This window comes from Pangasianodon hypophthalmus, chromosome 3 (assembly GCF_027358585.1).
Source record: "Pangasianodon hypophthalmus isolate fPanHyp1 chromosome 3, fPanHyp1.pri, whole genome shotgun sequence".
Taxonomy (NCBI): domain Eukaryota; kingdom Metazoa; phylum Chordata; class Actinopteri; order Siluriformes; family Pangasiidae; genus Pangasianodon; species Pangasianodon hypophthalmus.
In genome coordinates this window covers 2,597,501-2,622,500 of record NC_069712.1, presented here as the reverse complement: position 1 = coordinate 2,622,500, position 25,000 = coordinate 2,597,501, and the positions used below count along the sequence as shown (strand labels likewise).

Below are 25,000 nucleotides of genomic sequence, written 5' to 3'. Positions count from 1 at the left end.
CTCATTTAGACAACTGAGCAATTGAGGGTTGCTCAAGGGTCCCGCAGTGGCAAGTTGGTGGTTCTGGGATTGGAACTCATGACCTTCTGTGTAGAAGCTCAACATCTTAACTGCTGCACTACCACTGCCCCTGCTAAGCTACCACTGCCCCTGATGAGCTACCATTGCCCCTGCTAAGCTACCACTGCCCCCAATGAGCTACCATTGCCCCTGCTAAGCTACCACTGCCCCCAATGAGCTACCACTGCCCCTGCTAAGCTACCACTGCCCCTGATGAGCTACCATTGCCCCTGCTAAGCTACCACTGCCCCTGCTAAGCTACCACTGCCCCCGATGAGCTACCTCTGCCCCCAATGAGCTACCACTGCCCCTGCTAAGCTACCACTGCCCCTGCTAAGATACCACTGCCCCTGCTTCGCTACCACTGCCCCTGCTAAGATACCACTGCCCCTGATGAGCTTCCACTGCCCCTGCTTCGCTACCACTGCCCCTGCTAAGATACCACTGCCCCTGATGAGCTTCCACTGGCCCTCCTTCGCTACAACTGCCCCTGCTAAGATACCACTGCCCCTGATGAGCTTCCACTGCCCCTGCTAAGCTTCCACTGCCCCTGCTAAGCTTCCACTGCCCCTGCTAAGCTACCACTGCCCCGATTCGCTACCACTGCCCCTGCTAAGCTAAAACTGCCCCTGTTGAGCTACCACTACCCCTTCCTCGTACCCTGAGAGATGGTGGGCCCAGTCAAGGGAGCGTGGTACAGAGCGGGATGTGATAAGTGTTTTAACGTGGATGGGTGCTGGTCTTTTTTTGTAGGCAAGCATCAGAGTTTTAAATCTAGAAGCTAGAGGAAGCCAGTGAGGTGAGTGTAGCAATGGGGTGGTGTGGGAGCACATGGGAAGGTTGAAAAGACGTCATGCAGCTGCATTCTGCATCAGAATGTTGGTTTGATGGTGCGCAGAGGCAGACCTGCCAGGAACGATTTGTAGCAGACAAGGGACTGAACAAGCACCTGACTGGATAGAAATTGACGGATCCTCCTAGTGATGTAAAGGAGAAATCTGCATGAGTGAATCAGTTTAGCAATATGAGCTGAGAAGGACAGTTGGTTGTTCATGATTACCCCGAGGTTGCATGCAGTGACAGATGGTGGGATCTGAGAGTTGTCCAGGGAGACCACAAGATCTTGACATGAGGATGCATCTCCAGGGATGTAGAGCAGCTCAGTTTTTCTGAGATTAAATTTTATCTGATTAGCTGCCATCCATGATGAGATGTCTGCCAGACATGCTGAGATCTGTACAGAAACATGAGTGGCTGAGGGAGGAAAGGAGATGATGAGATGAGTGTCATCAGCATAGCAGTGATATGTAAACCTACGTGAGGATATGACTTCATTGAGAGAGTGGGTATAGAGGGAGAGGAGAAAAGGACCCAGCAATGGGCCTTGTGGGACACCAGTGGAGAGTCTGCATGTGGATCCCCTCCATGTCACCTGACATGACCTTCCCTCCAGGTCAGAAGCAAACCAATGCCATGCTATGTCAAGAATTCCAAGACTCATGAGGATGGACAAGAGATTCTTGTGATTGACTGTGTTGAAGGCTGCTGAAAGATCAAAGATGTTAAGGACTGCTGACAGTTTGGCTGATCTAGTGGCATGAAGCTTCTCAGTGATGACCACAAGGGTATTTTGTGTGGAGTGTCCCACGTTGAAACCAGGCTGCTAAGTATCTTGGAAGCTATTCTGGGTGAGATAGAAGCACAGTTGATTGTAAACAGTGCATTCAAGGTTTTTTAGGAAGAAAAGAGAGAAGTAACACCAGTCAGTAGTTGCTGATGTCTGAAGTATCCAGAGTGCATTTCTTCTGGATAGGAATGACCCTTGCTGTCATTGTAGTTGCAGTTTGTACATGAGCCGATACAGGAGATGAAAGGGAGGAGGTCTTGTGAGATGGTCTGGAGCATTGTGGAAAGGATGGGATCCAGCAGGCAGGTGGGGGGATTGCAGGACAAGATAATCTGCAAGATCTTATGAGAAAAATGTAAAAACGAAACAGGAGGGTAATCCTGAATGTGTAGTGTAGTGATAGGGGTAGGAGTGAAGGACTACCAATCTTCTCATCATAGAAAGTGTCATCAGCAGTCAGGGAGGATAGTGAAGGAGGAGGCGGTAGATTAAGAACTGAAGGAAAGATGATGTGGAGCTCACAATGATCTTGTGCAAGAGCTTCTACATCTCCCGTGCAGAAAGAGGTCTTAGTAGCTGTCACATCAGATAAGAACTTGGACAGAAGAAAGAGGTATGAGAAGAGATCAGTATCAAGTTGTGATTTCCTCCACTTTCTTTCTGCTATTCTTTAATTCTTTCACATCTGAGAGCCAAGGAGCAGGATGAGAAGACTTCCTAGGTTTAGAGGGCAGAGGAGGTTCATGGATGAAGAGAGTGAGGAGAGGAAAGTGTTGATGGCTAATTCAGGTGACAGAGAGGAAGAGGAGATGGGGTATGGAAGGGTTGATAGGGTGCTGGAAGCTATGGAGGAAGCAGTGATAAAGTGGAGGTACAGTACAGTAGAGTTCTGTTTCTATAGTAACGGCTCACTCAGAGGGACTTGTACAGCAGACGCTCCACTTTAACAGATTAAAAAATGGGTGTAATCATGTTTCATCTGTGAGGAGATGTTTGTGTAACATTTATGGAAGGAGTCTCCAGTGCTAGCGCTTTGTAACAGCCAGAGGTAAAGCTGTACGTAACTTTACGTTTACTTCAGCTGGTTATATTTGTTTATTTAACTGAGTTACATTTAATATCATAATAATATACATTTAATAATATGTTTTAATAATATGATTTACTGCCTTTTTGGTTTGTATCAAACGTAATTTTTTTAGTTTTTTATTTTATTATATTATATTTTGATTTATGAGCACTTGTGTCTAGTTTTAATTTTACTTAGCTTTAATTACCTGGGGCATGCAGGTACTATTCCTAATTAGCATATTTATAAATATTTATAGCTCTGTGCATGGTTAATGAGGAGAAAGGTGTAGAGATGTTCAGAAGCCATTTTTAGAAATTTCTCAGGCGTTAAAAACATATTCAACAATTTATTACTCAAATATTTAATTATTTTTAATGGTTTGAATCCGACCTTTAGGGGTTCTTTAACAACGTTCTCACCTCGGTTCATCCTCTCGCCGTCTGATGTGGAAATTAGGCCTCGTCCGGTCTGTCTCCTCCGGCTGCAGCTCGCACGCTGACAAATGTTTTCCTCAAATTTTCATTAAGGATTGAAAAAAAATCCAGCCACAAACCGCCGGAACTGATGATTTAAACCTGGAGCATATTTTTAGTTTCAGGAGATCAGCGATGAGGAAGAGCGGGAGAGAGATGATTTTTAGCGAAAATCATCACAGGAAGTGAAAGCCTTAAAAACACTCACACTTGTCTTTTATCTTTTATGTCTGGTTCATCCCTCCATCACAGTCTTAGTGTGTGTGTGTGTGTGTGTGTGTGTGTGTGTGTGTGTGTGAGTGTAATTATAAGCTTACAGGTTTGCTTCGGCCTTTTAATAATTTATTAATAGTAATTAAATTATTAATTATTGAGTGTTTGCAAGGAAACTTTGGTTCATTTTCTGGCTGTTTTCTTTCTTGCTTGTCTTCTATATTTTTAATTATTTATTTTTCTTTCTTAATTTAAGCATGTCTTTCTTTTTTCTCTTTACTTTCTCTTTATTTATTTACTTGTTAATCTATCTGTTTTATTTTTTGCTTTCAGTTTTCTATCAGCAATAATTTCTTTCTTTTTTTCTCATATTTTTTATGTATTTTAATTTGTTTTCTTTTTATTTATTTGGTTGTTTATCTGGTTGTTTTTTTCAGGTTCTCTGTTTTTTTTTCTTTCTTTGACTCTTTCTTCCTTTCGTCTTCTTATTTCATTAATTATTTCTTTCTTTACATATTTTGTAGGCATTCTGTTGTTTCTGTTTATTTGTTTGTTTGTTTATCTGTTTGTTTTTTGTCTGTCTTCTTTGCATTCTATCTTTCTTTCTCTTTTCTTTTTTATCTTCTTTCTTATTTTAGTTCATTATTATATACATACTTATATTTATGTATATATTAATTTAGCTTTTTTTAAAACTCCTCGTCACGTTCAGCTCCCGATCTCTTCCTGTTTGTACACCATGGTCAGTGTTTTGTGCCTCGGCCAATCAGCTTCTCTCTCTGCGTGTCAGGTTTGACATTCTGGCCAATGGCGGCGCGTCTCTGACTCTGAGTTTTGAGCGCGCTCCGTTCCTGCCGCAGCAGCGCACCGTGTGGTTGCCGTGGAACGTGTTTTACGTGATGGACACGCTGGTGTTGAAGAAGGAGCAGAACGACATTCCCAGCTGCGACCTGAGCGGGTTCGTCAGGCCCAGCCCACTCATCGTGACCACGCCCCTTTCTACCTTCTTCAGATCTGCACCTGAGAACGGACCCATCATCCCCGAGACACAGGCGAGTGACGGCTATATACACGCTTAACGCGCTTAACACACACACACACACACACACACACACCTCACACATACCTCACACACACCTCACACACACCTCACACATACCTCACACACACACACACACCTCACACACACCTCACACATACCTCACACTATACACACCTCACACACACACACACACACCTCACACAAACCTCACATACACTATACGTATTATACACACCTCACACACACCTCATACACACCTCACACATTGTACACACCTCAAACACACTGCACACACACCTCACACGTTGTACACCTCACACACACCTCACACACACCTCACACACTATACACATTATACACACCTCACACACACCTCACACACACCTCACACTATACACACCTCACACACACCTCACACACTATACACATTATACACACCTCACACACACCTCACACACTATACACACTATACACACCTCACACACACCTCACACACACCTCACACATTGTACACCTCACACACACCTCACACTATACACATCTGACACACGATACACACCATGCACACCTCACACAAACCTTGGGTGGTTTGGTGTAGTTTTGTGTAGTTTACTGTAGTTTGGCATAAACTGGTAGTTTGGTTTAGTATAGTTTGGTGTGTTCCAGTTTGTTATAGTTTGGTACGGTTAAGTGCAGTGGCGTTTGGCATAAGTTGGTGTAGTTTAGTGTAGATTGGTGCAGTTTGATGTGATTCAGCATGGATTCATGCAGTTAGTGTATATTGATGTAGTTTACTGTAGCTTGATGTAGACTGATGTAGTTTGGTATCATTTGGCGTAGTCTGATGTGTAGTTTAGTGTAGATTTAGTGCAGGTTGGTGTAGTTTGTGTGTATTTTGGTGCTTAGTGTATATTGATGCAGTTTGATGTAGTTTGGTGTAGTTTCATTTAGTTTAGTGTAGAGTGCTGTAGTTTGATGTAGATTACTTTAAGCCGTTTAATAGTGTTCACTGTTTGAATTCAGCAGTAGGACTGTGTGTGTGTGTGTGTGTGTGTGTGTCTTCACTTCCTCCGAAGTGTGTGAGAGGAACGTGTGATCTCCACACTGCAGCCTGAGGAAAGCCATGAGATGCAGGGATATTTCTGTCTTCAGTCTGCACTCGAACGCTGCATTCACACACACACACACACACACACACTCACACACACACACAGATCATGTGTTTCACAAAACCAGACTGTAAAGCAGATCTGCATCAAGGGAAAAACTGGAGGTTAAATTCCACATTTGCAAATTGAAAAGAGGGGAAAAACCTGGCAAAGCCTCTCTCTCTCCCCCTCTCTCCCCCTCTCTCTCCCTCTCTCCCTCTCTCTCTCTCTCTCTCTCTCTCTTTCTCTCTCTCAAGTTGCTGTTGTCTGTTGTTGTTCCCTCTCTTCCTCCATTTTTCTTTCTTTCACTTTTTTTCATGCTTCTTCTTTCTCTCTGTCTTTCTTCCCATCTCTCCATTTTCTCTGTCATTCTCTCTATCCCCTCATCTTCCCCTTTCTTTCTTTCTTTCTTTCTTTCTAATCCCTCGGTTTTTGTCTCTTTATAACGGAATGAAAGAAGGATACATTCTTGGCACCCCTCTCACCCCACACTCTCTCCTTCCCCCAGATGTTGCCCTGATGTTTGTGTTTTTGCCCTCGGTGTGTGATGTATCCTCCCGTAACTCCAGCATGCGATGCCAGCGCGCTTTCTGAGCCAGAACACAGAAATCATTTCCTTATTACGCTCTCTCTCTCTCTCTCTCTCTCTCTCTCTCTCTCTCTCCTTCCTGGAGGGAGTGGCCTTGGCCCTGCTCCTTACCCCTGGTCCTGATTTGAGTTATGTCCTGCTTTTCTTTTTCCTCCCGCTGTAACTCTGAGTGCAGTTAATCAGGGTGAATGAATTTAGCGTCTCTTACAGCTACGATGCTAAACGGCCCCGAGAGCCAGCGCGGCTTTTCCACATTCCACACGTCACGCTTAAATGACAAACAGACTTTCCTCCTCTGGGTAACTCTCAGACCATCTCTCCAACTGAGTTTTCTCCTGTCCTGACACACACACACACACACACACACACACCAGACTGAGAAAGCAAGCCGGGGAAAAACCTCAGCTGAAAAATCCATGAAGATTGAAAGATATACATGATTCAAAAAAGAAAAGAAGCAAAGAAATACAAAGAAACAGAAGACAGAATGGGAGAAAGAAAAAAGAAAGAAAGAGAGAGAAATAGAATTGAAATGGAAAATAAGAGCAATAGATAAATGCAAACAAACAATAAATAAAAAAGAAGGAAAAATAGAAGGTAAAGAAAAACTGAGAAAAAGCAAGTAAACAGATAAACAAGCAAAACACGAATGAAAGAATAAATAAAAATAAAAGAATACAATATACAATAAAATACAAAAGAAAGAAAGAAAGAAAGAAAAAGTAAGGAATATAACAATGCAAAAGAAAGGAAACAAATAGACAAAATAAAGAACTATAAAGAAAGAAACAAAAAAAAAAGAAACAGAAGAAAGAAAGAAAAAGAGACAAAAATGAAAAAAAGTGAAGTAATATTAAGGAAAGAAACAAAAATACAAAGAAACAGAAGAAAGAAGAAATAACAAAAGGAAGAAGAGAAAGAAAGTAATGAAAAAAGAAAGCAATAGAAAATGCAGTCACTCACACACACACACACACACACACACACACACACACAGAAACTGAGCGTTACAGTTATAAAGGTCTACCCGCTTTCCCATGATGCTCGGCGTCTGGGCCTGGGAAAACCACAAGGCATTTATTTTTGTAATGAAAGCGCAGTGATGTTATTGGTTAAGACGCGCTAGCTGCTAGCTCCAGTTTCATAACCATTAGCACATTTCTCAGCGCAGCTCAATCAGAAAACTAAAATGGCCGCCTTCACCGTGTGCGTAATGGAGCGCACCAAACGATCTCGTTTCCTCCCGCATCACTCTTTTGTTATTTCGGTTAAAGAGTTTTGGTAGCCCAGCCATATGTCCATGTGTACATGTGCGTATCCCCCTCTGCCTCCACACACACACACACACACACACACACACCCCACAGCTAAGAATAACAAGGCAGCTCGCGTGGATCATGGCAGCGCATGCGGTGTGTTTTTATTAAGAGCTCGGGGTGTGTAATGAAAGATCACAGAAGGGTGGGAAAGGGCAGTGTGTGCATGCTCCAACCTTACACATCCACCCTTAAGCAAATATACAAGCCTGGGAGACACACACACACACACACACACACACACACACATATACACACACATATACACACACATACATGTGCGCTTGATAAATATATCGGCTGCGGTTACTGTGATTGTACCACAGTTATGTGACTGTGTGTTTGTGTTTGTGTGCGTGTGTGTGTGTGAGAGAGAGAGAGAGAGAGAGTGTGTATGTGTGTGAGAGAGAGAGAGTGTGTGTGTGTGTGAGAGAGAGAGAGTGTGTGTGTGTGTGTGTGTGTGTGTGTAATGGTTAATCCGGTGAGATCTCAGCCCCTGTTCTGCTTCTTCTTCTTCTTCTTTCCTCTTTTTTGAATCCAGTTATTGTTTTTCCATTTTATCGATTCACTCGCGCTGTCTGAGCTCAAAGCTCAAAGTTTCACATAAACATCACATCCTGATCTCACCGATTAATATGAGGAACAGCAGGAAAAAAGAAACAGAGAGAGAGAGGGAGAGAGAGAGGGAGAGAGAGAAGGAGAGAGAGGGAGAGGAAGAAAGAAAACAAATCCTTCAGGCACTTGTTTGGCTCCAAAGTGCAGAAACTCAGAAAGCAGTGTGGCTCAGTGTAATTTACTTTATTCAGAACAGCAAGAAGAGAGGTGACTGGCGAGAGAGAGAGAGAGAGAGAGAGAGACAGAGAGACAGAGACAGAGAGACAGAGACAGAGAGAAAGAAAGTAAAATTAAATTAAATGAAAAAAGAAAGCAAAAGAAAAATACAAACAATAAATGAATAAAGGAATGAAAATGTGAGAAGTGAGACTGAGAAATAAAGCAAATAAATAAACAAAGACAAAATAAAATACAAGAGAAAACAAGAAAAAGAAAGAGAAATACAGAAGAAAGAAGAAACGGAAGAAATAAACAACCAATTAATCAAGAGACAAAGAGCGAAACAAACAAAAACAAATAAACTTAACAAAAGAAAATAAATAGAATTCTTTAAATGGTGTGACAGAGAAAAAGAGATAACAAATAAATACAGAGAAAGAGGAGAAAAGAAAGAAAGAAAAATAGGAAGGAAGCAAAGGAATCTATAGAAAATGTAAAACATGGAGAGATAGAAAAAAGCAAATAGATAAACAAATAAACAGAACATAACCAAAGAAAGAAACAAAAGAGAAAAAAGAAGCAATTGCACAGTCAAGAAAGAAAGAAGGAAAGGAAGATTGGCAGAAGAAAAAACAATTACTTAAGAAAGAGAATGAAAGAAAGAAAGAAGCAAAAGAAAGTGCTGTTTATTTTTCGGTTATATGTTGATGAGCAGAACTTTCCCCACAGTGAGGACCAGGATGTGGGAACGTCGTGAGTGTTTTCGCTCCGTGTTGCTCGTCCCGGCGTTGCTGTAACGTGAGCCGGTGTTTCTGAGAGAGAGAGAGAGAGAGAGAGAGAGAGCGGCACACTGACTCTGAACTGATTCTAACACTCCGGGCCGATTAAGAAGACGGTTGGACTCTTGCTTTAATGCACTCGAGTGAATTTAAGAGCGAAGCGTCGGCAGAAATCACCTGGAGAGTGATGGAGAGCAAGGGAGAGCGAGAGAGAGAGCGAGGGAGAGCGAGAGAGAGAGCGAGAGAGAGTTAGAGAGAGTGATGGAGAGCGAGGGAGAGCGAGAGAGAGAGCAAGGGAGAGTGAGAGAGAGTGAGAGAGAGTGATGGAGAGCGAGAGAGAGCGAGGGAGAGCGAGAGAGAGAGCGAGAGAGAGTGAGAGAGAGCGAGAGAGAGCGAGGGAGAGCGAGAGAGAGAGAGAGAGAGAGAGAGAGAGTGAGAGAGAGTGAGAGAGAGCGAGGGAGAGCGAGAGAGAGAGCGAGAGAGAGTGAGAGAGAGTGAGAGTGAGAGAGAGAGAGCGAGGGAGAGCCAGAGAGAGAGCGAGAGAGAGTGATGGAGAGCAAGGGAGAGCGCGAGAGAGAGAGCGAGGGAGAGTGAGAGAGAGAGAGAGCGAGGGAGAGCGAGAGAGAGAGCGAGGGAGAGTGAGCGAGAGTGATGGAGAGCGAGAGAGAGCGAGAGAGAGTGAGGGAGAGTGATGGAGAGCGAGGGAGAGTGAGAGAGAGAGAGCGAGGGAGAGTGATGGAGAGCGAGTGAGAGAGAGAGAGCGAGGGAGAGCGAGAGAGAGTGATGGAGAGCAAGGGAGAGCGAGAGAGAGAGAGCGAGGGAGAGCGAGAGAGAGAGCGAGGGAGAGCGAGCATCACACAGATGAGTTTCGTTTTGAAAGTGCTGGTGAAAGTGCGACTCATCCCGTGGGATCAGTTAAAGATGGGGTTTTTGCCAAAAGCGGGCGCTTACATAACGCAGCTCTGTAATCTATTACAACAGTAATGGAGCAGAGAAGAAATACACAGCGGGGTCCAAACGTCTGAGCTCACCACCGAGACATGCTTTTATTTCATTCTCCTCGGTTATTAGCGAAGAGCTCATTATTCAAATCAGAGACAGAGCCGTGCTTTAGCTGCGTGAGAAATGTGAACTCTATCACATCATCACACTGTATTCATTTTCTCAAACCTTTATAAAGTAATGTATATTTCACTCGCTGTGGAATGCTCGATTCTGATTGGACAGCAGCTCGATCTAATACAGTATCGTTTCTATAGCAACCGCTCACTCAGAGAGACTTTTTAAAAATTTGTCGATATGGTAAAGTTTTCTTAAAGTAAGGAGACTTTTCAGGAAGGAGTCTCCAGTGTCAGAGCTTTGTAACAGTCAGAGGTAAAGCTGTAAATCGTCAGGACAGAAGAGTTTACGATCTCTTTGCGGTTTCTCAGTAACGTGACGAGCTGCGTGTTTTTGTCTTATTAACTTTAAGAGAATAAAAGAGAGGCTGTTGTGTAGCTGCTATAACGTAAGTGAAAACAGGAACTAACTTGTTTCTCAGATGTTCCATAACATTAAATGTAACTATTAATGGATAAAACATGTGGTGTGTCCTTCTTTAATACATAAAAAATTTTTTGCTCCACCTCCTTTGAAAGAAAGACAATAAATGATGATAAGAAACTAAATAAAGTGTGAACCAAAGGAGGAAAAAGAAGAAAGAAACAGGCAAAAAGAACAAAAAAGAAAAGATGACTTGAAATGAAATAAAGAATGAGCAAAAGAAAAAGAAGGAAAGAAAGACACATAACAAAAAATAACAAAAATGTTAAATAAATAAATTAACCAGAAGAATGAATGAACAAAACAATTTTTATAAAGTTGAAGAGAAAAAAGCAAAGAAGGTTAAAAAAGAAATAAAGAATGAACAAAAGAAGAAAGCCAAAAATAGAAGAAATAAGGAACAAAATAACAAAATGAAGAAAGAAAGAAAAAATAAAGAAGAAAATGGAAAGAAAAGAGAACTATAATAAACCTAATAAAATAAAGAATAAACGAAAGAAAGACAAAAATGAATAGAAGGTCATTGAAATTAAGAACGAACAACAGAAAAACAGAAGAAAAAGGAAAGAAGGTTTCAGGGTGGTGGGATCTATAAGTGTGAGACTTCGGGTTCTTAGCTTCCTAAGAGGTTCTACATGGAACGGTTCCTGGTAGGGAAACACTCAGAACCTTTGTGTTCCTCCAGAGGGACAAGTGAAGAACCCTTAGAGGTAGCGTGTTCCTGGTCTGGTCTCCATGGTGACTGTGTGTTCTGTGGTGCGCAGGTTCTCCAGGAGGACACAGCGATCCCCGGCAGCGACCTGAACCTGGTGTACCTGAGTTCTCGAGCGGCCGGGTACCGTCCCGTCCTGAAGGTCACCATGACCCAGTCCACCATCCCCTTTAACCTGATGAAGGTGCACCTGATGGTGGCTGTGGTGGGACGCCTCTTCCAGAAGTGGTTCCCCGCAGAACCCAACCTGTCCTACACCTTCATCTGGGACAAGACGGACGCCTACAACCAGCGAGTGTACGGCCTGAGCGAGGCGGTCGGTGAGTCTGGAGCCATGTTTATTTATTTCTGTTTCTATTTATCGCTAAACACTAATACAGAGTTACACTAATGTACAATATACTGCAATATACTAATAAAGATATGATTTATGGATGATTAGAAAATCATTCTATTTCGTCTACATTTTTAAACAAACAAACAAACAAATGAATAACTTCTGGGAGATTAAAACAAAAATAATAATTACAAACACTTGTATGATAGTCATTTATTTATTTGTTTGTTTGTTTGTTTGTTTGTTTGTGAGGAAACTTGATGATTTAGTGACATTTTGACTAATATTAATCTCTCCATTTTTAATGAATAAACAAACAAACAAATGAATAACTTCTGGGAGATTAGAAAAAAAATAAATATTAAAAACACTTGTATGATAATCATTCATTTATGCATTTGTTTTTTGTTTGTTGTTTGTTTGTTTGTGAGGAAAATTGGAGATTTATTGATATTTTGATCAATAATAGTCTCCATTTTTAATGAATAAACAAACAAACAAATAAGTGAATCAATTTTTTTGGGAGATAAAACAAAAATAAAACAAAATGCTGAAGATTATTAACAAACACTTGTTTATTTATTTGTTTATTTTTTGTGTGTATTTATTGGATCATTAGGAAAATTGGTGAATTGTTCTGTTCTTATTACTTTTGTTTTATTTGCTCGTTTTTTTTTAAAGCTTTTTTTGCTACTTTATAATGTATGAAAGTTTTCATGTAAATAAAATAAACGAGATAAACTTCAGACAGATAAACGGACAGCAAACCGAAACGTTCCTTTATGGATGTGTCTTTGCTTTTTATTTTATTTTTCATTAATAGTTCTACTTTTTAAAATTAATTTTTTTAATCTGTTTAATGTTGTATTTTAAGCTTTTTTTTAAAAAAATTCTTTTTACTTTTACTTTTTAATTGTACTTTTTTCTTTTAATATTTTTCTTTTTCTTATTTGCAAATTCCTTATAAACGTCTCGATCCCGAGTTAAAATGAGTAGTTAAAACGCTTAATAAATAAATAAATAAATAAATAAATAAATACTTGTGATAAATGATTTAAACTAATATTTTTAAAATGTTATATTTTTATATTATAACAAAAAAGTAATATAAATATGTTTAAAAAGCTAAAATGCATATTGTTTCCCCAAATAATGCAGATTAATTCATTGCACCGTTACAGTGAAATGAATATACTGTGTGTGTGTGTGTGTGTGTGTGTGTGTAAACAGTATTTTCAGATGGATTTGAGCTCCATATTCAGATTTCCACACCCACAATCTGACGAAGTGTTAAATAATAAATAAATAAATAAATAAACAGTGTGCTTGTTGTGTAATAAGGATGGACTTTGTATAGATGAGTGATTGAGTTTGAGACTCAGGTGAAGTGAAAGCACATCCTTCACTTTCTCTCAGTATCGCTCAGCCTTTATAATCTGATCAGCGTTGTCATGGTGATAAACAGCCGCTCGGTGTTTCCCGCCCGGCGTCATCCTGCACCTTCGGCGGATAATTAAATAAACGTGACGTGAGGAGACCTTACAGAGGCGAAGTGCTTACACCCAACATCCAGCATGCAAATCAGCGTTCTTATCGTCTCATCGCGGTGTGCTTTCTCGCTGACCGAGGTTCCTAGCGTGTGTATGATTAGCGGACGCAGCGCGACCGACAGAAACGTACACATCCATCTCTCCGGGTTGGAAAGGTCACGCGTGTTTTTGTGGCTTTATGGCGGAGATGATAGAATGTCAGGACGGCTGCTGATGAGGACACATGGGTGGTGTTATTCTGCTCCGGGCGACGTGGCAGGCCAGCACATCACTCAGTCCACCGCCGAGAAATAACTTCCTCAATCACATTTCACTTCTCAAATAACACCGTGTTTTAATTCCGTTACAGCACGTGGACAAGATCACGGCACGTGCGTACCGTATATAAGACACGTGAACCAAGTCTTCTCCAAAATCTGAAACTGTAAAGAAAAATCAGGCACATAACAGCGCTGAATTAAACTAGAGTTAGAGCGAGAATAAATAAAATACAGTTAAAAAAGGAAATTAAACAGACGAGTAAATAAATGCATTTTTAATAAATGTGAGACTGAATATTAATGAAAAATACAATTTGAAAAAGAATGTATGAAGTCTATCTATCTCTCTATCTATCTATCTATCTATCTATCAGTAAGAGATATTCTTTAAGAAATATCAAGAAGGAATACAGATGAATGGAAAGTCCCACAAAAATTAAAAAACAAAGAATTAGAAAATTAAAATTGGATAAAATATGTCTCTACCATTATCCATTCAATCAGTCAATCAATCAATCAATCAGTCAATCAATCAATCAATCAATCAATATCATAATTAATAATAATAATGAGAAGAAAAAGAAGAAGAAGAAGAGAGAATACAGATTTGTTTTTAGCCTCGCAGGCATGGAGAATGTGCCATATATACAGTATATTAAATATTTTTTTAAAACTACATATTTTTATTAAAACCCTGATTATAGAAAATTATATAGAGGTAATTATTATAGATCTTATTGCGTGTGATTGTTTTGTGACTTGACTGTAAGTTGTAAACACATCTGTCTGTGTTTAAAAGTTTTTATCTGATTAACTAAATCCCAGAACCTCTCCGTCTCTCTTTCTCTCTGTGTGTGTGTGTGTGTGTGTGTGTGTGTGTGTGTGTTTAGTGTCGGTGGGTTTCGAGTACGAGTCGTGTTTGGATCTGATCCTGTGGGAGAAGAGAACCGCCGTCCTTCAGGGTTACGAACTCGACGCCTCCAACATGGGCGGCTGGACGCTGGACAAACACCACGTGCTGGACGTCCAGAACGGTGAGGACACACGCTGTACAGTTCTGGATTCTGATTGGTCAGAAGGTGTTGATTAGTTTTCTAGATCAGCAGCTCTGACAGTAGCGCAGCAGGTTTATATTAATGCACTCGCTCTGATGCGTTACCGTTTCTATAGCAACAGCTCGATCACCGGGACGTGCACGGTGGACGCTCCACATAAATCGATATGGTGAAGTTTTCTTAAAGTAAAGAAACATTTCTGTAACATTTAAGGAAGGAGTCTCCAGTGTCAGCGCTTTGTAACAATCACCACATCAACACACATTCATCTGACGCATAAAAAAGTATGATTTGTTCTTTAATAAATGAAAGTTTGTAATTATTAGCGTATTGCTGTGGTATAAGAGAAATAAAACACCACATTTCCTCACACACACGTACATTACATATTATATATATATTTATACATGACCTTTTAACCAATAATGAGTCGATTTTATGGTGAAAAATATAAACAGTTAGGACTTTTGTTCTTCAAAATAGAACAAAGTCAGCATCATGATTTGTCATCATGTACAGACGTGTGTGTGTGTGTGTGTGTGTGTGTGTACATAAAAGGCCAGCAGGTTTATTGCGTTTTCCTCGGTGCTTTAGCCGTTTCAGCTCCTAAGCTCTTCTTTTCTCTGTTTTTGATCCCAGAGGAATCCAGCGCCGCTTTAATCTCACCAACCAGTGACACCTTTTGTGACCTATGACCTTTGGCCACCTTCTTCTTTTTCTAAACCTTTCTCTCTTCCCCATCACTAACCTATATATAGGATCTCAGGAGAGCGAGGCTCAGGTGTGTGTTTACAGCAGAGCGCACAGAATCCTTTTTTTCTTTTTACTGTTTTGTCAGTATAACTAAATAAAAAATATATTTTCCTCTCAGCTAAAATCAGTGAGGACAACAATAAAATATCCAATTAACTGATTTTTAACCAAAAATTTACGTGTTCAAATAAGGACATTTTAAATTTTTTTCCAAAGATTTTACAAAAATCTTTTTGTTGATTTCATTATGGTTTGTAAACCATAATGAAATATTAAAATCTTATTAAAACTATAACTAAAATATTTAATCTTTAATTTCTCAGCCCTGTTGTAATTTCACATTTCTAACTTTTTAATCAAAGTTTTGATTTTGGGAAAACAAGCAATAACAAAAATAACCTCAGTAAATTATTTCATCTCAAAACCTGCAAATTATCTCGAGTTGTTATGAATCCGGTGCTGATTTATTTTTTCAGGCTCGTTTTTCTTAATGTACTTATTTAGTTTTTGGTCTGAACGATTGCTTTTTTTTTGGAGACTTTAACGTCTGGCTGAAGCAGGAGTCTGTATTTGAAAGATGTCTCTCTAACATTGCAGAAATTCAACAAAAATGTTGAGTGTTGAAGTTTTTCCTCTAGTGTGAGGTGTAAAAGCTGTCGTGTGATATGTGGATAATTACTACCTCAGGATGAGTGAAGGTTTTTATGCTTTTTTTATGTACGCGAGGGACTCACACAGCAGTTTTCACAGTTTAAATTGTTTCTTCCCTCCATATTGCTGAGCTCCCTTTATCACTAAAAACAATAATCTCATTTGATCGTAAAACCCAGAGCGAGAATGACCACACATCAGCCAGAATCTGATGACTGGCTTTTTTCGCTTGAAAGTTTCAGAGTTATTTAAACTGACACTGCACTGCTTATATTTAAAAAAGAAAGAAAGAAAAAAAAGACGTCTTTCCCAGACGTTAGCGGGACATCAGGATTTCAGCCAAACTTTTTTCAGGATGTAGAAAACCAAAAGACGTAAACACGGACCTAAAAAAGTATATTTAGAGTCACGGACACGGGAGGAGGTTCAGAATTAAAACCCAACGCCAGAGTAAATAAAGCGATGGAGCCAGCAATTCTGAAAATGATAGACGAGTGAACAGGCGTGGAGTAGGACAGGAGAGACGGATAATCGATAAACAAACAGAGGTCAGAATGACTAAACTAAACACACAGCTCTCACAGGAAGCGCTGGACTGAGATTCCCGGAGTTTTAAAGGGACTTTTGGGAATGTGGATTAGCTTCCATTAAATCGATTTGGATCAGCGCAGTGATTTAAAAGGCAACGATCAGAAATCGATTATCATCGAAAACAGTCCGTGAAAATAACTCACTTTTAAACTGATGTGTAAATCATTTAACAGGCCAGCAAGCTGATTTCCCTGTAACTCAACTAAATACTGATATTTAACTAAATTAGTCCTTCTTAAATTAGTCCTAAAGTCATCATCATTCACAAATTAACGCTAAGCCTTCTCCAGATTCAGAATGACGTTCGGGGGATAAATCGGATCGTTTGGTATCATATCGTAGCAGAATCAGTGACAAATATCGAATCGTCACTTTAAGAATAGAAATCATATCCTGTGGAAGCCTGAGGTTTACACGCCCATTTAAGGAAGGAGTCTCCAGTGTCAGCGCTTTGTAACAGCTGTAACTTTAAATAAAGGTAAAGCTGTAACTAAATTTTCTGACATCTTCAGGACAGAGGAGGTTCTTTGACAGAGAGGAGAGAGAGAGAGAGAGGGGCTGGTGAGGGAACGAGTGTTTATAGCTGCTGTAACACAAGCGAGATCAGGAACTAACTTGCTTCATGGATGTTCCACAGCATTAAATGTAACTATAAATGGATAAAAAGCATGTGGTGTTGTTCTTTTTATTTATTCCTTACATGTACTTGCTGACTTTTAAGGCCAGTTTTCACACTAACACTTCGTCCACCATGTTGGTTGTTTTTATTTACGACCAGAGCTGCAACCTGATTGGTTGTGTAATTAAAAAAAAAAAACGAACAGCCCCGTTCTGATTGGTCTGTAGCCACTTCCTGTACGATTACAGGTAAATTATACAGGGAGGGTTGAGGAGTGATGGATAAAAGATGCTCATAGACTCATCTCCACTGTGTGTATCACACAAACACACGTCTAGTGACAGTGTGCACTTGTGAACTAATTAATGTCATTTCCACCCATCTGATTTTTATGCAAATTATTATGCAAATGAGCGTATACGAAGACACGAGGAATTAAAAAGACACGCTCTGTCTCTCTTTCTCTTCCTTACAGAGAGCTGAAACTGCACTCACACTGACCTCACACACTTCTGCTCTCACATCTCACATTACACACACACACACACACACCATTATTTATCTCTGTCACACAGTATAAGTGTGTGTGTATGAGGTCATGCGTCTTCTCAGATCTCATTGAGGCCGGGTGGAGTGTGTAACACTCTCTGATATGAAGCATCGCTGCCTTTAGGGCTCACCTGCATGCTAACCTTTAATCCTCTCTCTCTCCCTCTCTCTCCCTCTCTCTCTCTCTCCCCTCCTGCTTCCTTTCATCTCCCCTTATCAGCTCCGGTCAGAGAGCACAACTACTTCACATTCACTGCCCAGAGAAAGAGAGAGAGAGAGAGAGAGAGAGAGAGAGAGAGAGAAACAGACAGAGAGAGAAAGAGACATAGAGTGAGAGAGAGAGAGAGAGAGTGAGGGAGAGAGAGAGAGACAGGGCGAGAGAGAGTGAGAGAGAGAGAGAGAGAGAAACAGACAGAGAGAGAAAGAGACATAGAGAGAGAGAGAGAGAGAGAGAGTGAGGGAGAGAGAGAGAGAGACAGGGCGAGAGAGAGTGAGAGAGAGAGAGAGAGAGAGAGAGAAACAGACAGAGAGAGAAAGAGACATAGAGAGAGAGAGAGAGAGAGAGAGAGAGAGAGACAGGGCGAGAGAGAGTGAGAGAGAGAGATACACAGAGATAGACAGAGACAGAGTGAGAGAGGGGATGTGTGAGAAAAAGGAAAAACAGAGAGAATCTGTTAAATGTTCATGCTTTTTATTTCAGGGGAAGAGAAGAAGAGAGACAGAATAAGAGAAAGCGAGTGAGAAAAGAAAGAAAGAAAAAAGAGAGATGGTGCCAGTTTGTAGTGGTTTTCTTTATTTGATTACATATTTCTACAAACCGCCGCCCCCTGCTGGTGAGGAGAATGATCTTCTTCGCTAAAAAAAATCCCTACGTAAGACTGCGAGTGGTGATTATTCCACGTCGGTTGTCACTCGTTCTTCAATGTCAGATCCGAGAGAGAAAGACAAAAAAGAGAGAGAAGGAGAGATATGAGACGAGAGAGAGAGAGAGAGAGAGAGAGAAAGAGTAATCGTCCACATGAAATATTTATCATATAAAACTCAGCAGAGACAGTGGAAGATTAAATTACATTGATTTTGGTATAATATTCAATGACCGCTACACACACACACACACACACACACACACACACACACACACAGAGCTTGTGTAAGATTTATGACAGCGTTTCAGTGAAATCCACACACTCACCTAAGGAGCTCTTTATAATTCGGCCCAATAATCTGATGTAACTGATTTCAGGCGTGAAAGAAGCCATACATCATCGAAACTCCCAAACTTACATCCACGTATAAACTACAGAAGTTCCGCTCGTCAGAAGCGTACAGCCTGCGAACGCTGAAATCATAATCAGATCTGCGCACACACACACACACACACACGCACACACACACGCACACACGACATGTGGAAAACTGCTGAAGGACACATTTACGTTTCAGCGCTGTGTTTCCATCATAACAACAATAACACAAAGACGTACACTAGCAGCGATGTTTTCTTCCTGTGAATTTTGGCGCAGGCGGCGACCCGACACAAAGCGTGAAAAAAGGGGGCGGCGCTTGAAAGAACAAGCTGTAAGAAATGCAACTTTATCTACTGTCGCTTTACAATCCATGTCTGGATTCTGATTGGTCACAAGACGTGATTATTTTAGTATGAGAAGTTTATTAATGCGCTTCCTTGTAACACATTATGGTTTCTATAGTAACAGAACGTTCACGGGGACTCGTACGGCGGACGCTTCACATAAACGGATTTCGAAAACCGTAACTTTTAGTTTTCTGACGAGTTTACGCTTCTTTGCGGTTTCTCGCTAATAGCAGAAAACTTCCAGAAGAAGTTACAGCTTCACCTCTGACTATAACAGAGCGCTAACACTGGAGACTCCTTCCATTCGTGTTAAATAAACTTCTCCTTACTTTAAGAAAACATCACCACATCGACGATGTTCTTTAATCTGTTTATTATTAGTTGAGTATCGGCTGTACACGTCCCTGTGAATGAGCTGTTGCCATAGAAACCATAACGTATCAGAGCGAGTGCATTAATATAAACCTGCACTACTGTCAGGGCTGCTGCTCTAGGAAACTAATCAACACCTTCTGATTGGAGAATTCACAGCACTGTGGTGTAAAAATCTCATTTTACATTATATTTAAAATATATATTTAAAATCCCTTCAGGGGAAAATGTCAGCGTGTGTGTGTGTGTGTGTGTGCACTCTTTAAAGAGTCTTGGATTGAAGTGAAGGTCATGTGTTTTCTCTCATTGCTCATATTGCTATCTCAGCAAGCTTCCTGCTGCGAATCCGTCTTTGTTAGTGCAGACTAAGACAAGTTCAAAATCCTCTCTCTCTCTCTCTCTCTCTCTTTCTCTCACACACACACACACACACACACACACATTCTCTCTCTGTCCATCCCTCCATATCCCTCCATCCCTCACTCGTCCGGCTGATCTGTCGTTCGATGGGCTAATCGATGGCGAGCAGTGGGAATGTTATTGAGATTTATGGCGACGTTAAGGCCCCCGCGCTCTGAGATGGCCGCATTGATCTCGGCCCGTAATTAACTCGCCCGGATTCCACCATGTTGCGCGACGTGAATAATTTAGCGCTCACAGCGTGAGGTCGCGCTTTGAAGTTCCGCTTTGAAGAAACGCCCGTCTATCTATCCTTCACTCCCTCCCAGCTTTCAAAGCAGCTCCCCTCCCAATGCTCAAAAAAAATGGCACCCATCTTCGAGAGAGTTTCCCACCACAAAGTGACGACTTCAAAGTTTCCTCTGACAGCAGTGTGTGTGTGTGTGTGTGTGTGTGTGTGTGTGTGTGTGTGTGAGTGTGTGATAGAAGATTTCTTATTATAAGTCACTAACATGTCAATGAGAAAATAAAATTATGATGTTATCACATCATAAAAAAACAGGAAAGAGAAACAGGAAAGAGACTTTCTGCTTGGCTTTCTTAACTTGCTCGCTAATCAGGTATTTAGCATTAACATACACGATTAGCGCTCCACATTTTAAAGAAAATTATCGTGTTATAAAATTAGTCTTTGACTCCCACCACTAATTAGGAATGTTATTACACTGTTTGTGATTGTTCAGACAAACGAATGCTAAATTAATAAATTAAAATTGTACAAGGGATTTTCGCTTGGTTTTATCTCTGTGGGAAATCTGACACATTCGCTAAATCATTTATTGCACCGACTGCTAACGTTCCTGACATGTGGAAAGACAGATGTTCGATAAACAGCGATGCATTTATCAAAACCTGCTCAAAAAGCCTTAAACATAAATGTGTTATTTTTATTCGTTCGATTTTTTCCTCCTTCCGATTTCTCATGACACTTGATAAAGAACTAGCGATCGTTCCCTCTGACCTTCCCCTCTCCTGCTCACACTCTTTCTCTTGCATTAAATAAAGATCAAACCTTGTTTTTTTTTTTTTGCCCGAATCCCACACCTTGTTTCGTTTTTCGGGCCGTGATGAAAGACCCCCCGCCGTCTCCCAGCCTGTCAGACCCACCTCACTCACGCTCTGCTTTTTGACGAAGGAAAAGCTTCGAATTGCTGCGAGGCGTCTTTCTCCGAGTCCAGAACGGATGCATTACATCGTGATTATCCGTTTTAGTCTTAATTACTGTTTTGCCGGCGCGTGGGTTGTTCGTTTCTGACAGATTTTTTTGTGTGCGGAGGAAGCGGCGCTTTTGGTGTGTTTTGTTGTGAAAGCGGCTCCGCAGTCAGCAGCCTCTCCTCTCATCTCAGCCTAACCGCCGCGAATATTTCAATATGTCGCACGTTTCCGAGAACAGATTTCCTTTACAGAATCACCACATAAGCATATTTTCACAGTTTCACAGACCAGACGTCTCATTCTCAGCTTATAGAGGAGCGGTTGAGCTTCCTGTTGCTGCTGTTATTTGTTGTTTCTTTGTTTTACGTAGAGACTCAGAAAGACTCAGAGACACAGAGAGACTCATCGAGACTCAGGCTCAGAGAGACTCAGAAAGACTCAGAGACACAGAGAGACACAGAGAGACTCATCGAGACTCAGAGAGTCTCAGAGAGACTCAGAGAGACTCAGAGAGACTCAGAGAGACACAGAGAGACTCAGACACAGAGAGACTCAGAGAGACTCAGATAGGCTCAGAGAGACACAGAGAGACTCAGAGAGACTCAGAGAGACACAGAGAGACTCAGACACAGAGACTCAGAGAGACTCAGATAGGCTCAGAGAGACACAGAGAGACTCAGAGAGACTCAGAGAGACACAGAGAGACTCAGAGAGACTCAGAGAGACACAGAGAGACTCAGACACAGAGACTCAGAGAGAATCAGAGAGACTCAGAGAGACACAGAGAGACTCAGAGAGACTCAGAGAGACTCAGAGAGACACAGAGAGACTCAGAGAGACTCAGAGAGACACAGAGAGACTCAGAGAGACACAGAGAGACTCAGACACAGAGACTCAGAGAGACTCAGATAGGCTCAGAGAGACACAGAGAGACTCAGAGAGACTCAGAGAGACTCAGAGAGACTCAGAGAGACACAGAGAGACTCAGACACAGAGACTCAGAGAGACTCAGATAGGCTCAGAGAGACACAGAGAGACTCAGAGAGACTCAGAGAGACACAGAGAGACTCAGAGAGACTCAGAGAGACACAGAGAGACTCAGAGAGACACAGAGAGACTCAGACACAGAGAGACTCAGAGAGAATCAGAGAGACTCAGAGAGACACAGAGAGACTCAGAGAGAATCAGAGAGACACAGAGAGACTCAGAGAGATACAGAGAGATACAGAGAGATACAGAGAGACTCAGAGAGACACAGAGAGACTCAGAGAGACTCAGAGAGATACAGAGAGACTCAGAGAGACTCAGAGAGACACAGAGAGACTCAGAGAGACACAGAGAGACTCAGAGAGAATCAGAGAGACTCAGAGAGACACAGAGAGACTCAGAGAGAATCAGAGAGACACAGAGAGATACAGAGAGATACAGAGAGATACAGAGAGACTCAGAGAGACACAGAGAGACTCAGAGAGACTCAGAGAGATACAGAGAGACTCAGAGAGACTCAGAGAGACACAGAGAGACTCAGAGAGACACAGAGAGACTCAGAGAGAATCAGAGAGACTCAGAGGTCCCAGACATGTAAATAATGTAAAAGACGTTTGAGGTTTGAGGAGGTCCAGGCTGGGGAATGCATGAAGAAAGAGTAGACTAGAGTAACCTTATTGTAGGTTTACATACACACACACACACACACACACTCACACACACACACACACACACAAACACACACTAAAATTTTCACTTCATATCACTGGTTGCAGTGCTCAGGTTGCTAAAATTAAATTAAAAAAAAAAGAATTAAAGTAGAAACATTACTGTACTCTTCTTACAATATTAAAATCCAGTGTCTATGAAGAACTGCGCAAGAAATCATGCATACTTTCTGTTCATCTTAATCTCAGCATTCTTTCTGAATGGCTCATGAATGTCAAATCTTGCAGTTATTTTATAAAATCTAATCAGGAATAAAGTACAATCACACTGATGTGGACGATCACTACTGTGTTTAGAGGAGTCCACTAACGTTCTTATTTCTAACTCGAGTTACCGTTTGTAAAGGAAATACACAGTGTTTACGAGGAGGTGAAAAGATGTTAAAGAAAGAAAGAAAAGAAGAAGGATGGGTAATGAAAGAAGAAGTAAAGAAAGAGAGGTAGGGAAAGAGAGAACGAAGGTTGTGAGGAAGGCAGAAAGAGAATAATAGGAAAGAAAGACGGAGACTGACAGGGAGGAACAAAAGAGAAATAGAGGAGGAATGAGGGAAAAAGATGAAAAGGGCATGGAAAAGAAATAAGCAGTGTGATATAAGCAGATAAAAAATAAATAGAAAGAGAGAAAATAGACGAGTAGGAAGTAGAGAGAGAATTAGAGAGAAAAAAGAGAAATACAGTAGGAATGAGAGAAAAAGATGAAAAGGACCAAGAAAATAAATAAGTAGCGTGATATAAGCAGATAAAAAATAAATAGAAAGAGAGAAAATAAAAGAGGAAGAAAGAGGAGAAAGTAATGAAGACCAGTGAGTGAGTGTGTGTGTGTGTGTGATAGAGAGAGAGGGAGAGAGAGAGTGTGTTTGTGTATGTGTGTGTGTGTGTGTGTGTGTGTGTATATGTGACAGAGAGAGAGAGAGAGAGAGAGCGAGAAAGAGAGAGAGATCGTAAATCAGAGCTCCTCATTGGTCTGCTGTGAAAACCTTTTCTGACATCACACACGGTAGGTGAAATTCTGCGTGATTAAAATTTAAACTATATATTTTTTTAATCTATAACTTATAAAAAACTGCGAACGTTATCAAATCCAAAAATGATCTGAATTGGTTCCCTGTTCACTCTCCTGTAGAGTGCTCTGTGTTTAGGATGCGGCCATTTTGTATTTTTCTCAGTGGACAAATTACATTCCCTAGATAGTGCAATGAATTATTACCCATAATGCACTGTGACTCTAGTACAGTCCAGGTACTTTACTTCCACAATGCACACACTGCACAGAGATTTCTTTCAACTAGAAGTGTTGAAGGTGTCAGGTTGGATAAATGGCTAAACTTCGTAATGTATTCAGAAATAAACATGTTATTTAACTGCCACTAAGCCAGATTGTGCTTGTTAGCTGTGTATTTAATTCAGAATATCACTGTAACGTAACAGCGGCTCACAATGATGTGTTTTTCCCAAGCGTCTGAATTTAATTTAATCCAGAGTCTCTCTCTATACTGTCCCTTACATATGGCACAGTGTATATATATATATACATTATACATATATATATATATACACACACACAGTATATAATTTATAGCGTAATGTAGTAAATAGTGAACGAGTGAGTGAGAGATTTCAGACACTGAGACTTATTCATTCCTGCTGAAAAGATCTGTACCTGTGTCATAGATACCCCAGAGTTTAGACTTTATAGACCAGATTGGAGTGCGCTCAGTGTAGTGTTAAATAGCTGAAGTGTGTTGAAGACACACACACACATACACACCACAGCCAGGAAATTAAAAAGGATAAGACACACATACACGCACACACGCACAGTACTCAACCTGCTCTCAATAGCTGGTGGCATTTCCTCCTGTGAAACACACACACACACACACACACTTTACTCCAGGCAGCGTGAGATTGAACTTACAGTTTGAAGATTCACTTTTTTGTCAGAAAGGGAGAGAGAGAGAGAGGGAGAGAGAGAGAGAGAGAGAGAGCAAGA

The 25,000-nt window shown here is 40.9% G+C and overlaps 1 protein-coding gene across 16 annotated transcripts in view; it reads left to right on the top strand.

Annotated features, from left to right (window-relative positions):
- The window catches only part of tenm3 (teneurin transmembrane protein 3), a 758,992-nt gene that overhangs the window by 691,702 nt on the left and 42,290 nt on the right, over positions 1 to 25,000 (top strand). For all 16 annotated transcript variants that reach the window (XM_053232303.1, XM_053232299.1, XM_053232292.1 and 13 more), the window contains 3 exons: positions 4,236 to 4,497; positions 11,400 to 11,667; positions 14,385 to 14,528. In XM_053232303.1, the coding sequence (XP_053088278.1) occupies positions 4,236 to 4,497; positions 11,400 to 11,667; positions 14,385 to 14,528 (674 nt within the window). The remainder of the gene's footprint in view (positions 1 to 4,235; positions 4,498 to 11,399; positions 11,668 to 14,384; positions 14,529 to 25,000) is intronic.